The sequence below is a fragment of the Malus domestica genome, chromosome 05 (assembly GCF_042453785.1).
Source record: "Malus domestica chromosome 05, GDT2T_hap1".
Lineage (NCBI taxonomy): Eukaryota > Viridiplantae > Streptophyta > Magnoliopsida > Rosales > Rosaceae > Malus > Malus domestica.
In genome coordinates, this window is record NC_091665.1 from 11,672,032 (window position 1) to 11,687,643 (window position 15,612).

Sequence of the window (15,612 nt, forward strand, 5' to 3'; positions counted from 1 at the left end):
TAGACATTTCCGACGGCCACTTTAAATGGTGTGGGAATTACTGTCGGTTATAACCAACATAAACTGTCTATGTTGCTTATAACCGACATAGACTGTTAATATCGCTTATAACCAATATAGTTTTTAATCTTTTTAAATGGTGGTGTTGTATAAAAAGATAATCTTGTCGCTTTCAATCGACATAAAATTAATGTCGGTTAAAAAGAGAATCGTGTTGCTTAAACCCGACATTAATAATTATTTTAAAATATTTTAAAACTTCCTTTCGGTTGTAGCCGACAGGTTCGTATTTTTATATATCCTCTCTCTCAATAATATCAAAACCCTTTCTCTCATTTCGCTCAGCCCTCTCTCCCTTTAATATCATAACCCTAGCTGCATCTCATTTCCCTATAATGAAAAGCCCTAGCCGCACCTCATTACTCACTCTTCTCTGCAAAAACCCAAAACCAACGAGTTTGCCATGGAAATGTAGGCACATCTAAGCTCCAATAAGAAGCAAACTAATACTTGCTAGTTTGATTTGTGTATGAGTTTCTGGATCTGCTAAAGAAATAATGGGAAAAGGCATAATAACATTCCAACAGCTCAGATCCGAAACAAAAAGGGTAAAAAAATCCGCTGCTGACACATGTACAGCGGCTGCAGATACAACCTAAGAAAGATGCAGAGGTCCAACAATCATAGTACTCGTCCCCAAAAGTCCGATCTCAGCTAATCTACAAGAAAGGTAATAATCTTTTCTGGTTTCCTTTCACAGATGTGAGCTCGGTGTGCATTAAATATGTATGTATATGAATGTGAACTCCTTGTTTCTAGTTGTGAGCAAAACAATGGCTGATCTGGTGTCCACAAGGGAAATGCAAGGAGTGGCTTGGTTAAATCACAATTCCAAGCAAACAAAAGGTAAGAAACCTTGTTTGTACATGTTGTAAGTTTGATCTTAAAAAATATGGCTATGTATCATGGCATGTCTCATATTTCTGCATTGTCTGTGTAGGACACTCGAACCTAGGGTATATTCGACAAAGGAAATGTTGAAGTTGCAGATCCAAAGGCAAACAAATTATCAACTGACACATCTTCGGATCTGAAAGGTATACGCTCATCTGTGCTGAGATTTTTCTGGATCTGCAACGTGTGTGAATGGATATGGAATGCATGTATCATTTGAAGATACATGTGGACCATTTGGAACTTGACTTTCTTTGAGAACAAAAGAAAAATCCACCTCCAAACTAAATAAATGACATGTTTTTTTTTTTTTTTCGAATGCATTAGTGATAGATCCGCTGACAACAATCGTGTTTCCTCAATAGCTCATGGTGTTGTTTACATGTTGTAAGATCCCATAGCGCCCGGGGGAGGGGAGGTGATGTGCCTTCTATGTACATGCCCACCTCCCTATAGTGAGACGCTTTTTGGGTGGAAGACCAAGAACAAAACTGTGAGGACGTGGCACAAAATGGACAATATCTTACTATGCAGACTGGGATGTGACAATTTAGTATCAAAGCCACTCCCCGGCCGGAAGTGTGCCAATGAGGACGTCCGACCTCTAAGGGAGGTGGATTGTAAGATCCCACATCGCCCGAGGAAGAGGAGGTGATGTGCCTTATATGTACATGCCCACCTCCCTATAGTAAGACGTGTTTTGGGTGGAAACCCAAGAACAAATCTATGAGGGCATCGCCCAAAGCGAACAATATCTTACTATGCGGATTGAGATGTGACAATTTGGTATCAAAGCCACTCCTCGGCAGGAAGTGTGCCAACGAGGGCGTCAGGCCCCTAAGGGGGGTGGATTGTAAGATCCCACATCGTCTTTGGGAGGGGAGGTGATGTGCCTTATATGTACATGCCCACCTCCCTATAGTGAGACGCGTTTTGGGTGGAAGCCCAAGAACAAAATCGTGAAGACGTGGCCCAAAGCAGACAATATCTTACTATGCAGATTGTAAGATCGCACATCGCCCGGGGGAGAAGAGGTGATGTCCCTTATATGTACATGCCCACCTCCCTATAGTGAGACGCGTTTTGGGTGGAAGCCCAAAAACAAATCTATGAGGGTGTGGCCTAAAGCGGAAAATATATTACTACGCGGACTGGGATGTGACACTTGTGGTAGGAAACTTTTTTTTTTTTTTATTATTAATAGTTTGTGGTGTCGCTTAGTTGTTATTTTATTTATTGAATTGGTAGGTGGTGTTGGTTAGGGCCGACAATATGGTTGTTTATTTTATTTATTAAATAGTTAGGTGGTGTTGGTTAGGACCGACACTACTATCCTTTTTTAATGTCGCCTATATCTGACGTGAGTTTCAATGTCACTTTTATCCGACACCACTATCCTTTATTTTATTTTATATTGTTTTCCTTTTTCGTGACGGATTAAGGGGACTAACCGATATCAAAAGTCTTTTCGTGACGCTAGCACTGATGTCGGTTCTTTTATCCGACATTGCATGAGTTTATGTCGAATTTTTACCTATTATCCGATAGAAATTATGTTTTCATGTCGGTTTTTGGACTGCCAGTTATAGGTAATTTTGTAGTAGTGTCGACGAAACTGTCATTGGAAATCAGTCGGAAAAAGTGCTTTTGCTCGACAATTTTTAAGTTTCGTGGGACGGAAGTTCGCGCAACGACCTTTGACAAAAAAAATTCGAACAGAACTTAAGGCGACGAAATGTCATTTTGCCGACTAATTTTGTTCATTTGGAAATGTGTTTTTTTGTAGTGTTGTGTTGCTTGTATAAAAATGTTTTATTAAGAAAGATTAATGGTAAAACTAGTTTTTTCGAATGGAAAAAATTTGTTGTCCATGACAGATTGGATGCCAATGATGAAGGCAAGACAAACGGGAGAGCAGGTGCTAATGCATGAAGGCAAGTTGTTGCAACGTGCCAGTTGCAAGGTCCTGAACCTTTGTCCATGAGCTTTTACTTTTGTAGTTAGACTACATTAACTTAAAAAGAAAAAATTAGTATCCAGTCCCTAGTTACTATTGTTCATTCTCTGAGACCTCATTAGTTTTCAAATTTTGATTGAAGTCCCTAGCATTAATGTGATAATGAATTTACATGTTTATTACATAATTTTTTAAAATAAAAATTAGTAATTGATTTAGGGTTTTAATACTCACACCTCTATTAAACTCCTAATTGATTTTCAATTCAAACATTTCCAAAATTAAAAAAAAAAAATTTAGAACAAGTTTGTACCCATTAGTTTTTTTTTTTTATAAAAAGATTCTCAATTTTTTAATCTTAAATGTACCCATTCATATAATTTTCAATTTTTTTAATCTTAAATGTACCAATTTGTTATATGTAAAATGTACCATTTTTTAATATAAAATGAACCCAATTTTTCAATATAAAATCCATTAAAAAAAATTTTTTTAATCCATTTAACTTGTATGGGTACATTCTTTTTTATAGATTTTTTAGAATGTATCAATGTCAAGTTTGATCGAAGAAATTTACTAATGTTATTAAGCCTAATATCTTTTTTTTTCCTATGGTTTTGAAGAATATACCCATGTTTTGTTTTGGTACAATATGTTTTTTTTGTTAATTTAGATGAATGTACATATATATATATATATATATATATATATATATATATATATATATATATGTATATATACACACACAATAGAGTATACTTTATATTTTATTATTTTTAATCCCACAAATGATGGGTTTTATTTAAAATCTCATTAATATAAATAAATACAAATTTCAATTTTTAATTTTTAATTTAAAACTATAGTAATTTACATTATTACATTAATGTCAAGGACTTTGATAAAAAAAAATTAAAAACAGACAAGGTTTCAATAAAAGAAGATTGATAGCTAAGGACCGCATCCAAAGTGTCTCCTTAAAAAAATACGAACGTCCCCACCAACCTACAAACTAAGAGTTTGTTTGATAACTATTCAGTTTTCAGTTTTCATTTTTTTCAGTTCTTATGCATTTCTTCCAAATTTAGCGTTCTTCTTCCACTCTTCTTCATCGTTTTTGCCCCGGCCCCATACACTTTCTCCATACGTATCTCAAGCACACACAAAAAAGCTAAAAGCTAACAAAATAGTTATATCAAACAAGCCCTAAGGGCTTGTTCTACACCCTCAAAAAAGACAAGCTTTCTTGATTGCATTTGTCCAACAGTCATTAATGTGAATGAAGTCTTCCCTCCTTGCAAGTGGCAAATCCATTACTCTGAAATCATCAATTCTTCGTTGAACCAAGTCTTGGAAGTTTTTCCCAACTGGTGGGTTAAACTAAGAGCTCATTTGTTATAGATGATTGAATTAGAATGGATAAATAAAGGGATCACTATTCTAAAGTATGTTTAAAGAATGAAAAAAAAATTGTAACCAACCCAAATGTAGGAGAATAATTACTCATGACGAAAACTTATCAATTCCAATCGTCCCCTAGATGGAAAAAACCCTCTTCATGTCTAATCATCTTTTAATCCCTTAAAATGAAAAAGCATTCCCCTCTACAGTCAAAATATATTCCTTGGAATTCGGAGAGTAATCAATTCCAATCAAATCTTTTATACCAAAAGAGGCCTAAATTTTCAGGAATCATGGATGAGAAGGAAAGGTGTGAAAGTAGTAGAGTTGGCGCAATGGTGTCATAAGTTTGTACGGGAAACAAGCTAAGTGGTAAAAACTTGGGCTGTAAGACATAAAAACTTGGGCTGTAAGACAAGCTAAGTGGAAAAACATTTCATCTTCTACTATTACTCACTGTGCAGTGGACAACTTATGAAACATTTAAGACTACAATGTCACACATGAGACGCTGAGAGCTCCTCCCGTTGCAAGGTCGGATCCAGGAATTTTCATAAGAATGAACAACAATTTTTAAGGAGCTCGAGAAGTGACCCAACCCAAGAAAAATAGGGTGAAATGTTTAAATGTTCCTACCAAACAACTAGTCACCAACCATATGTTGATCAGTTACCATTTTTAGATGGTATTGTAAGCTTTTGTCCTCAATAAGCATGCAGTATAACCAAATATGGAATAAACAATTGATTCCAAGGCTTAGAAGCAAGGTTCTTCTTGTTTCCCTTCCCGTATTAAATGGAAAGCTCTTGTGATTTTTCACATTAAACTAAAAGATTTAAATTTTGACCACCTACGTATACTTTATAGTTGGATCTATATTAATCTAACAATTCAAATTCGAATTAACAATTTTAACAACATAATATGTTAGACTGTAGAATAAGAGGAAGTTTCCTATTTAGACATGACACAAAACCGAGCGCAATGGCGTTCTAAGATTCATATAGCCGACCCCACTTAGTGGGAAAAGGCTTTGTTGTTGTTGTTGTTGTATGCTTGCAAACAAATCAATATGATGCTCCCAGAAGATGAGGAAGTGCATATATTAACAAGAAATATAATACACTTGAAGGCAACCATTTTCTTGACGTTAAAGCTCAGAGAGCTTTGTTTGGATTCACATATAGCTCTCTTTGCTTATAAATATACTTTCCCAAGCACTAAAGTAACAAGATTAATTAAGGTCTTCAGCAACTCAATTTTTCATAACACCAGAGTCCTAAGTCCCCATCAGTCGTTTGCTTCAAAGCTTCCATATGCAACCTGTACGGCCTCTATCTAATGCTTAATTTTTTTAGAACTTGGGCCAGCCTTATAAAACCATTAGACCTTGACCTTCTATCATGTCCGATCCCTACAAAATTTTCCGTTGCATACGAACAATCCGGTCTAAAAAAATGGTGAAAATCAACAATTTCTGCTGGGGTTCTGGTCTTCTCTACTTATGCTTTGTTGGGTTATTTTTAACTCCGGGTGAAGCTGCTTTGAAGAAGTACCAATTCGATGTGAGCAATTCGTAATGGCAGCCTTAACATGCAGACTATAAGTTTATTTATCCATTTATTTACTGATCATATACGTTCATTTTCAGGTTCAAGTGAAGAATGTTAGCAGGTTGTGCCATTCGAAGCCAATTGTTATAGTAAATGGGAGGTTCCCTGGACCTACAGTTTATGCTAGAGAAGGAGATACACTTCTTATAAATGTTACCAACCATGCAAAATATAACATGTCAATTCACTGGTATGAACATTTATATTTGAATTTATTTGACTAATTTAGCATGATTAATACGAACATTTGGGTTGTACTGATGAACAATTTGGTGGATTTTTGCAGGCATGGACTGAAGCAATATCGCAATGGGTGGGCAGATGGGCCCGCCTACATCACACAATGCCCTATCAAAACAGGGAACAGCTATACCTACAATATTACTGTAACCGGGCAAAGAGGAACACTTTGGTGGCATGCTCACATCTTTTGGCTAAGAGCTACTGTCTACGGAGCGATTGTCATCTTGCCGAAACAAGAGGGTGGATTTCCATTTCCTCAGCCTTACAGTGAAGCTAACATTGTCTTAGGTGGGAGAGTGCGACCACAAGTTTTTGAAATACATGTAGAAAAATTCAGATTATATGCAGAAAATAATTGTTTTGTTTCTCGTCAATGCTGTAGGAGAATGGTGGAACAACGACGTCGAAGAGGTTGTTAAGAAAGGGAACCTACTTGGATTGCCACCAGATATGTCAGATGCACACACCATCAATGGGAAGCCAGGGCCTCTGTTTCCATGTTCTGAAAAACGTAAGCCAGCTCCTTCTAAAGAGAGATTCTTAGACACCAGATATTCGAGATGCTTCTTGTAATTTCTGGTTTGTTGCTATCTCAGATACCTATGCATTAGATGTTGAACAAGGAAAGACGTACCTGCTACGAATCATTAATGCTGCACTAAATGATGAGCTATTCTTCGCCATTGCTGGCCACAATTTGACAGTGGTAGAAATTGATGCGGTCTATACCAAACCATTTACAACCCAAGCAATTCTGATAGCACCGGGCCAGACTGCGAATGTTCTTGTTCAAGCAACTCAAGTGCCCAACAGATATTTCATGGCTGCCAGGCCATTCATGGATGCACCCATTTCCGTTGACAACAAAACTGCCACTGCTATACTACAATATAAAGGCATCCCAAATTATGTATGGCCAATCCTTCCTCAACTTCCAGCAGTCAATAACACTGCTTTCGCATTAAGCTACGATGGCAAGCTAAGAAGTCTAAACACAGCTCAGTTCCCAGCCAATGTACCTCTCAAAGTTGATCGACATCTTTTTTACACTATTGGTTTAGGAATCAACCCCTGTCCTACTTGCCTGAATGGAACACACCTCACTGCTGCTTTAAACAATATCACTTTTGTGATGCCACAGATTGGGCTGCTTCAAGCTCATTATTTCAACACCACAGGAATATTTACCACAGATTTCCCAGACCACCCTCCAACGCCTTTCAATTACACTAGTGCTCCACTCACAGCCAACCTTGGAACTAAACAAGGCACCAGGCTTAGCAAGATTGCCTTCAATTCAACAGTAGAGTTGGTGCTACAAGACACCAATCTCCTCACAGTGGAGTCTCATCCCTTCCACCTTCATGGTTACAATTTCTTTGTTGTTGGCTCTGGAATTGGGAACTTTGACCCCAAGAACGACCCGGCTAAGTATAATTTGGTGGATCCTCCTGAAAGAAACACAGTCGGAGTTCCCACCGGTGGTTGGACTGCGATAAGGTTCAGGGCGGACAATCCAGGTAAACACATCGACACAACCAAATAGTGTGCTGCATGAAACTTCAAATTTACTAATTAAGCAAGTTATTTGTTATTTTTAGATATTTTACTAATTTCTTTTGAACGGCATTTGATCATCGTTAGGTGTGTGGTTCATGCACTGTCATTTGGAGCTGCATACCAGCTGGGGTTTGAAGACTGCATTTGTGGTGGAAAATGGGAAAGACACTGATCACTCTGTCTTGCCTCCACCTAAAGACCTTCCACCTTGTTAGTTCAATGCACATACGTACTGGGAGAACTCAAATTTGGGTTTCTCGAAGAAAATGAACTATTATTTATTTTGAGCCTTTTGTCTGACAAATTCTTGCAAACATTACTGCGAAGTGCAGGAGTTCTACAAGCAGAACTCTTGTTCTAAGACCAATAAAAGAATGTAATGTGTATCGGATTGTTTTAAATGTGAATTTAGTGTTGGAGTGACTTGACTTTCGCGTGTAATTAGGAGGATTTGTTCCAATTTGAGTCCGTATAATTAGGGTAAATATTGTTGCATATTCTTACCTTGTAAATCAAGTTCGTACTATATATTTGCTTCCTTTGTGAGAAGAATGATATCAAGAATTGAAAGCCCATATAAGCCCTCAATTAGCATGGTATCAGAGCAGAGATCCTAAGATTTCTGCTCTGCCTGTTCCCTTCAAAAAAATTTCGAGCCTTCATGGAAAATCTGCTGCCTCTTCATGGTGAAATCCCCATCACTGGTTCCACCCTAACCGATGTTATACCTACTACTACTACCCTAAACACTAATAATCCCGATCCTACCATGAACCCGATGACTCTACCACAAGTTGTAACACATATCATCCATCACGATTCATACGCTACATCGATTGATATCAAATTTAACGGTGCCAATTATGAAGTTTGGTCCTAGATTGTCAAGATGTTTATTGCTGGTAAAGACAAGTTGAAATACTTGTTTGGAAGTAATCCTCATCCCCTACTGATGATCCAACTTTCACTAAGTGGGGCATAGAGAATGCCATTGTGAAAGGTTGGCTAACAATCTCTATGGTACCCAATCTAATTGGGTATTTTCTCTGACTACCAATGGTGAAGGAAGTGTGGGATGCTGTTGCTTACAAGTACTATGATGGCTCCGATATTTCTCAAGTTTACGATCTTGCCTACAAGGCCTCTCGCATGAGGCATGATAGTTGACTAGTGGAGAGATACTATAATGACCTTTGATAGGATTTTTAGGTACCTACGCAAAGAGGTTAAAATCACACAAAATACTTGCAAGATAACAAGGTTGTTGTAGTATAAACGGCTCAAGTAAGGTCGTTTTCCGTAGGGATTATTTTAAAAAATTTATGAAAAACCAAAATATAATTGTTTCAAAACAAAGATGGGAAAATGGTGATTTAATGACCTAAATTAAGAAAAACGAAATTAATTAAAATCTGCAATTTTAAGAAAAAAGAACAAGGGAACAATTTTTAGAATTCAAAATGAGAAAATAATAGGGTTCTACCATCACCCTAACAATCCTACGTAGTTCTTCTAATTCCTTACGAATTACACGTGCATAATTTGAAGGTTAGGTTTTCCTATAGTATGTCCTACTTGGAACCTCCAACATAGAACGCATATCTAACATGCAACTCGTCTGTGGCGTCCAGATCAAATGTGAACATGCAAGACTCATTAAGTTTTGTGAAAACCTTTTGAAAAACCATTTAACTCCTAAGATGCGTCGTCCATCCTAAGTAGCTACACATGTTAACCACAAGAAGCCTTAGTCAATTTTAGGGATAGACCTCCTCCAAAGTTGCATCAAATTACTTTTGTAAATATCCTAATGGTCACGAATTACTAAGACAAACATATAGTTTAAAGCACAATGATTTACAACTCAAAACTTGCATGCATAAATTCATAAGAAAATTAAAATTAAACTACGTATTCTTGCTAAGGATCATGGCCTCACCCTATCAAAGAGAATTAGCTACGCATATTCATAATTAAAATCAAAAGAATTGTATTGAAATAGAAAAAGAATGAAAACAACTTGTAGAATAAAGTCCGAAAATCTCTAAGCTCTAGCCAAATTCTTCTCTCTAATGTTGTGTACGTTGACGACCAACCCTAGGTCTGCCAAAAGGCTTATTTATACTGCTCTAAATAAAATCCTCCTAGTAAAAGGTCTTAGAATCAAACTAGGAAACCAAATAAATTGAAATAAAATAGGAAACATAATCCTAAATTGACTTGGTAAATTCCCCTAGAAATCTGCACAGCCACGTTTTGGACTCATAACAGCTCCAAAACTGGCCCAAAATAGCTGGATTTAAAGCTCGTACTATTCTGAGCACTTCTTCAGAAGACCACGAACCCATCTGAGGTCATATTGGGCTCCAAAAACGCACTTTAAACCCAGAAACGTTACTTTCCAACAACGCACACTGCTCTTTTAATAAATCTCCAGAAAATAACCGCTTGGTAGAAAAATCCCAAATTTTGAAACGAATAAGCCAAGAGACACATGAACGTCCTCCAATTTGAATCACTCCAAAATTCGTCCGTTTGGTACACGTCCGTCAGTATGGCAAGAAATCGATTATCGACGACCCCATCCAATGAAGTGCAACACTGACACTGAAATTTATAATAAAATTGTTCAAACGGATCGTGTTTATACATTGCTTGCAAGATAAGACAACACATTCAATAAAATTCATAGTGACATTCTATAAACTGAGCCCCTTTCCTCTATCGAACAAACCTTTGCTTATCTTTGACAAGAAGCTATGAGACATGCGGTGATGAACAATAGTGCAAGAACTTTGAGTAATGGGGCTACCATGGTTGCACGCCCAGCAGCGAGAGCCCCTCCTTCTTCAAGGTCATGTCTCGAGCCCAAGAGAAGCCCATTGGACCGAGCTTAGGACTATAGCTCTAGGCCAATGGCTTAAGCCCAGCTTAGGGGTCCCTATTTGTTGCCAAATAGCCCCACGACCCAACACATGTCCACTTCAACCTAGGACCAAGCCATTTGTTCCCATATGAATAAATGTTTTCAACCACGTGGCTATCCTGAATGGCAGTGAGAGACATGGTCGTGACCAATGTTTTCAACTACGTGGCTATCCTGAATGGTGGAAACCCTTAAAGCTTCAAAGACAATGGGAACGAGAGAAGCAAGACACCAAGCAAGGACAAGCGAATATCACAACCTCGATGTCTCAATTATCTTTAATATCTCAGGATAATCCTCATATTGTTTCTTGTTTGATCGAGTTTTTTCTGGCGTTATCAAGTAACTGTGGTTATGCCTTACATGTGAATAGTGATAATATTCAATGTGATTGGATTATAGACTCCGATGCTACGAACCACTTGACTTATGACCCTCAAGATCTAGCATGTGATTCCACCCGACTACGACATAAAATCACCAATGCGAGTGGTGTAACCTCTCCTGTTACTGGTACTGCCACTGTGCATCTTACTTCAACTCTCTCTCTTTACCTAATATATTACTTGTGCCTCCACTAAAGCATAAATTGATGTCTCCTGGTCAAGGTACTGAGCAATTCAATTATTGTGTACTGATGTATAAGAAGTTTTGTCTTATCTAGGATATTCTCACGAAGAAGATCATTGGTCATGGTACTAAGAGGGGGATCTCTATTTTTTGGATGATGTTAGTACGGGCCGAGTTAATCTAGTCTAAGGAACAATTGATCACAAGAGACATCAAGTATGGTTGTGGCATCACCATTTGGGTCATCGGTCTTTCAATTATTTACAAATATGTTTTTGGATTTGTTCGTTGCATGTTCTAGTTCCGATTTTAAGTGTGGCACTTGCATTCTTGCTAAAAGTCATCATGTTTCTTATCCGTTGAGTTCTAATAAAAGTGTTACTCCTTTTGGATTAATACACTCTAATGTTTGCGAACTATCTCCAATTACTATTTTTTCTAGCATTCAATAGATTGTGATTTTTGTGGATGATTGCACACGAATGACCTAGCTGTATCTTCTTAAGAAAAAAAGTGATATGTTTTCAGCCTTCAAGGTGTTTCACACCATGGTTTAGACTCATTTTCATGCTAAAATGCAGATTTTGCATTCTGATAATGGCAAAGAATATGTTAATCATGATTTTGCCCATTATTTGACTAATCTTGGTATCCTCCATAAAACTCTTGTCCTCAGACCCCTCAATAGAATAGGGTGGCAGAGCGAAAAAATCAAGATCTTTTAGAAACTAGCCGGGCCTAGTTAATTGGTGCGATTGTCCCATGCTTCTCTTGGGATGTTGCAATTCAAATTGCTACATATCAATCGAATGCCGTCCAAAATCTTGGATTTTTAAACACTATTACAAGCCTCTACGTCCCTCTTAATGATACCACCCCATGTCTTTGGGTGTGTCGGATTTGTTCACCTTTAAAAAATCAACAGACAAAACTTGACCCTTGTGCTCTTCGTTGCATTTTTATGGGGTATTAAGTACTTCAAAAAGGGTATTATTGCTATCATCCCCCACTTGACATATGTATGTCACTACGGATGTAACCTCATCCTTCATTTTCCTCCAACCCTACTCTTCAGGGATAGACAAGGAATGAAAACCAGAACTGGACCAAACTACAAGCATAGCCAGCAGCTCCAATGGCACTGCTAAGGCCTCGTTTGGGATTGAGGTGATTTTAAAAAAAGCCACTGTGAAAAAAAGCTGAGGGTCATTTTTGTGTTTGGTAAACTGAAAAAAAAGGGCTTATTTTGGAAGCTGCTATGAGAATAAGCTGAAAATCAAAGGAAAAGCTGAAGCTGCTATTTGCTGCTTTGAAAAAAAGCCAGTTTTTTCAAAGCACACGGAGCTACAGTGCTCCTTTAATGAAAAGACACACTATCATCCTGCTTTTTTTTCCAAAAGCACTTTCACAAAAAAGTTTACCAAACACTCTACTGGCTTTATTTCACAGCCGCTTATTCTCACAGCACAGCCGCTTATTCTCACAGCAGCTTTTTTTCAAAGCACAGCAATACCAAACCAGCCCTAAATATGCCAATAGATAACATGGCACTGCCAGCCCAACCAATAACAGCTGCAACACTGCCAACTTGGCTAGCAGTGCTACTGCCCACACAGAAAGCCACGGGAACAGTGCCAATGGCAGTCAAACAACCACTAGACATGGCTGCAATGGTGCAACCACTTGAGGTTGAGGTTATTGATGATATTAATTACTACGCCTATTGATGTGTCTAATATTTTGAGTTCTCAGTTATCTTGCAGTTACAATTCAGGAATACCACATCCTCGATACTTGCCAGACGAGGGAAAAAGAAACAAATATCTATTGCCAACAATGTGTCATCACAGAAATTGTCAAAACCCAACAAAGCTGTCATACAACAAGTATCCATTGATAGTACTCCGAGTTCCTTGAAGGAAGCATTATCCAATGCTCAGTGGACCCAGGCGATGGAGGAAGAAATGAATGCACTTTAAAAGAACCGAACGAGGGATTTGGTTACATTGCTGCAAGGAAAAAGAAGAGTAGCGTGTAGGTGGTTGTATACAATCTAGTACAAATTTGATAGGTCCATTGAAAGGTATAAGGCACAACTAGTGGTCGAGAGTTACACCTAGACTTATGTTGACTATATAGAAACATTTGCTCTGGTAGCAAAGAATAATACATTTAGAGTGTTGCTCCCATTGGCAACCAATTTAGATTGGCCATTACAACAATTTGATTTGAAAAATGTTTTTTTACATAGGAATCTTAAGGAAGAGGTGTACATATAAATCCCACCAGGGTATACATCAATATCACAATCGGGAGAAGTATTGAAATTGAACAAGGCATTGTATGGATTGAAACAATAACATTGAGCATGGTTTAGGAGGTTTCGGATGGCTATGAGAAAGTATCGGTTTAGGCAGAGCAATTCCAACCATACACTCTTCCTAAAACGTCGAGTGGGTAAATTAACAACACTCATTATTTATGTGGATGACATGATTGTTACAAGCGATGATAAGGAAGAAACCTTGAAATTAAAGTATTACTTGGCAACCAAGTTTAAGATGAAAGATCTTGGTGAGCTTAAGTATTTTTTGGGTATAGAAGTGGCTAGGTTGAAACAAGGCGTATTTCTATCTCAAAGGAAATATGTTCTAGATTTGTTGACAAAAACCAGAATGCTTGACCATAAACTAGCTGACACTTCTATCATTCAGAATCATCATCTTGCCGTGTACCCTGACCAAATCCCAACTAACAAAGACCATTATCTAAGGTTGGTTGGGCGATTAATCTACTTGTCTCACACTAGACCTGACATTGCCTATGTTGTAAGTATTGTAAGCTAGTTTATGCATTATGCAAGTGAAACCCACATGGGTGCGGTTGAACAAATCCTTTGCTACTTGAAGTTTGCACTAGGTAGAGGCACCATGTTTTCGAAGAATGGACATTTTAGGTGGATGATTATATTAATGTAGATCGGGTGGGAAATATTACTGATCGACAGTCTACTTCGGGGCATTTTACATTTATGAGAGGCAATTTAGTGACTTGGCAAAGCAAGAAACAGAAAGTGGTTACTTTGTCAAATGCAGAAGCAGAATACAAAGGTGTGGTGATAGGAGTATGCAAATTAGTATGGCTTCGGCAGTTACTTATGGAAATTGGGTACCCACCGACGTCTGCATCAAATCAGTTTTGTGACTAAAAAATGGCCATTGATATTTCACGTAATCCAATTCAGCGTGATCAGACTAGACATGTGGAAGTGGATATCCATTTTATTAAGGAAAAGTTAGATACAAATATTATTCAATTTCCTTTTGTAAAATTTGAAGATCAGTTGGCAGACATCCTGACAAAAGTCGTTGCAAGTCAAGTCTTCTACAACTCACTCAACAAGTTAGGCATCAACGATATATACGCATCAACTTGAGGGGGAGTGCTGGAGGAAGTCGACTTTTGTGTGTAATTATGGGGATTTGAGTCTGTATAATTATGACAATATTTTGTTGCATATTCTTACCTTGTAAATCATTGTATTATATATATGAGCAAATTGTAGAAATCGTCCCTCAATTCTAACTCAATTGGAGCGATGGTCCCTCAACTTTATTTTCGTGATCATTAGTCCCTCAACTTGTCAAAATGTGCAACTATAGTCCTTGTTGTTTACTCTATCAATACTTCCGTTAAACTCAATCACATGTGTGGCACGTGTAAGGGCAAATAAGGAAACATAATTTCGCGAGGGTTGAAGTTGATGAAAGCAGCAAAGGGGGCTCGGGTTGCTGGGGTTTACGAAGAAAAACATCCCAATGGAAATTTCATCTGTACCCAATTGAAACTTCCTTCATCCTCAACCCAATCTCATATTCTTGAAATCACCTCCATGTATGGCAATAATCCACTGGAAGTAGATATAAAATTTGTCCAAGAGTAAAAGACGGCCAAAAAATAGAATTACATTCCTTCCCATACTTTGCCTACTCATATTTGTCACATCCCGACAAGGGCTTGACTCTCACAAGAACTTCCCAGTGGATCATTTATCTTGGAGTTGCTCTCGCGCAATCTCGCTTAACTTCGGAGTTCCTATGAAATCCAAAGTCAGTGAGCTCCCTAAAGGCATCGTGCTATAGAAGGTGGGCATGTACATATAAGGCACATCACCCCCTCTCCGTTGATCGATGTGGGATGTTACAATCCACCCCATTTAGGGGCTCGATGTTCTCGTCAACACACTTCCGATCAGGGATTGACTCTGATACCAAACCGTCACATTCTGACTCAGGCTCCACCACATCCTGGGCTCGACTCCGTCGTAGCACGATATTGTCCGCTTTGGGCCCCGATCATGCCCGCACGATTTTGTTTCTGAGAACTCC

The 15,612-nt window shown here is 38.0% G+C and overlaps 1 protein-coding gene and 1 long non-coding RNA gene across 4 annotated transcripts; both read left to right on the forward strand.

The window, feature by feature from the left end:
- The first annotated feature begins 326 nt into the window (after positions 1 to 326).
- LOC103448412 (uncharacterized) lies at positions 327 to 1,780 on the forward strand. Of its 3 annotated transcripts, none has more exons than XR_003773080.2 (4): positions 327 to 730; positions 820 to 906; positions 1,001 to 1,097; positions 1,320 to 1,780. It is a non-coding gene; the product is annotated as an uncharacterized lncRNA (long non-coding RNA). The 3 variants fall into 3 exon arrangements; XR_011580967.1 differs by having other exon boundaries at positions 1,347 to 1,780; XR_531215.4 differs by having other exon boundaries at positions 1,001 to 1,780.
- A 3,762-nt stretch (positions 1,781 to 5,542) lies between these two features.
- Positions 5,543 to 8,151, forward strand: LOC103448411 (laccase-11-like). Its single transcript, XM_070822261.1, has 6 exons — positions 5,543 to 5,877; positions 5,964 to 6,115; positions 6,212 to 6,456; positions 6,551 to 6,679; positions 6,765 to 7,688; positions 7,813 to 8,151. Exons 1-6 carry the CDS (start codon positions 5,716 to 5,718, stop codon positions 7,941 to 7,943), a joined length of 1,743 nt encoding a protein of 580 aa, XP_070678362.1. The 5' UTR covers positions 5,543 to 5,715; the 3' UTR covers positions 7,944 to 8,151.
- Positions 8,152 to 15,612: the final 7,461 nt, after the last annotated feature.

Bases quoted from the DNA above. Each gene is read 5' to 3' on its own strand.
- LOC103448411 (XM_070822261.1), top strand. From the start codon at position 5,716: ATGTCCGATCCCTACAAAATTTTCCGTTGCATACGAACAATCCGGTCT. The intron at 6,116-6,211 runs GTATGAACATTT...GGATTTTTGCAG, and splicing joins TATAACATGTCAATTCACTG to GCATGGACTGAAGCAATATC. The intron at 7,689-7,812 runs GTAAACACATCG...GATCATCGTTAG, and splicing joins GTTCAGGGCGGACAATCCAG to GTGTGTGGTTCATGCACTGT.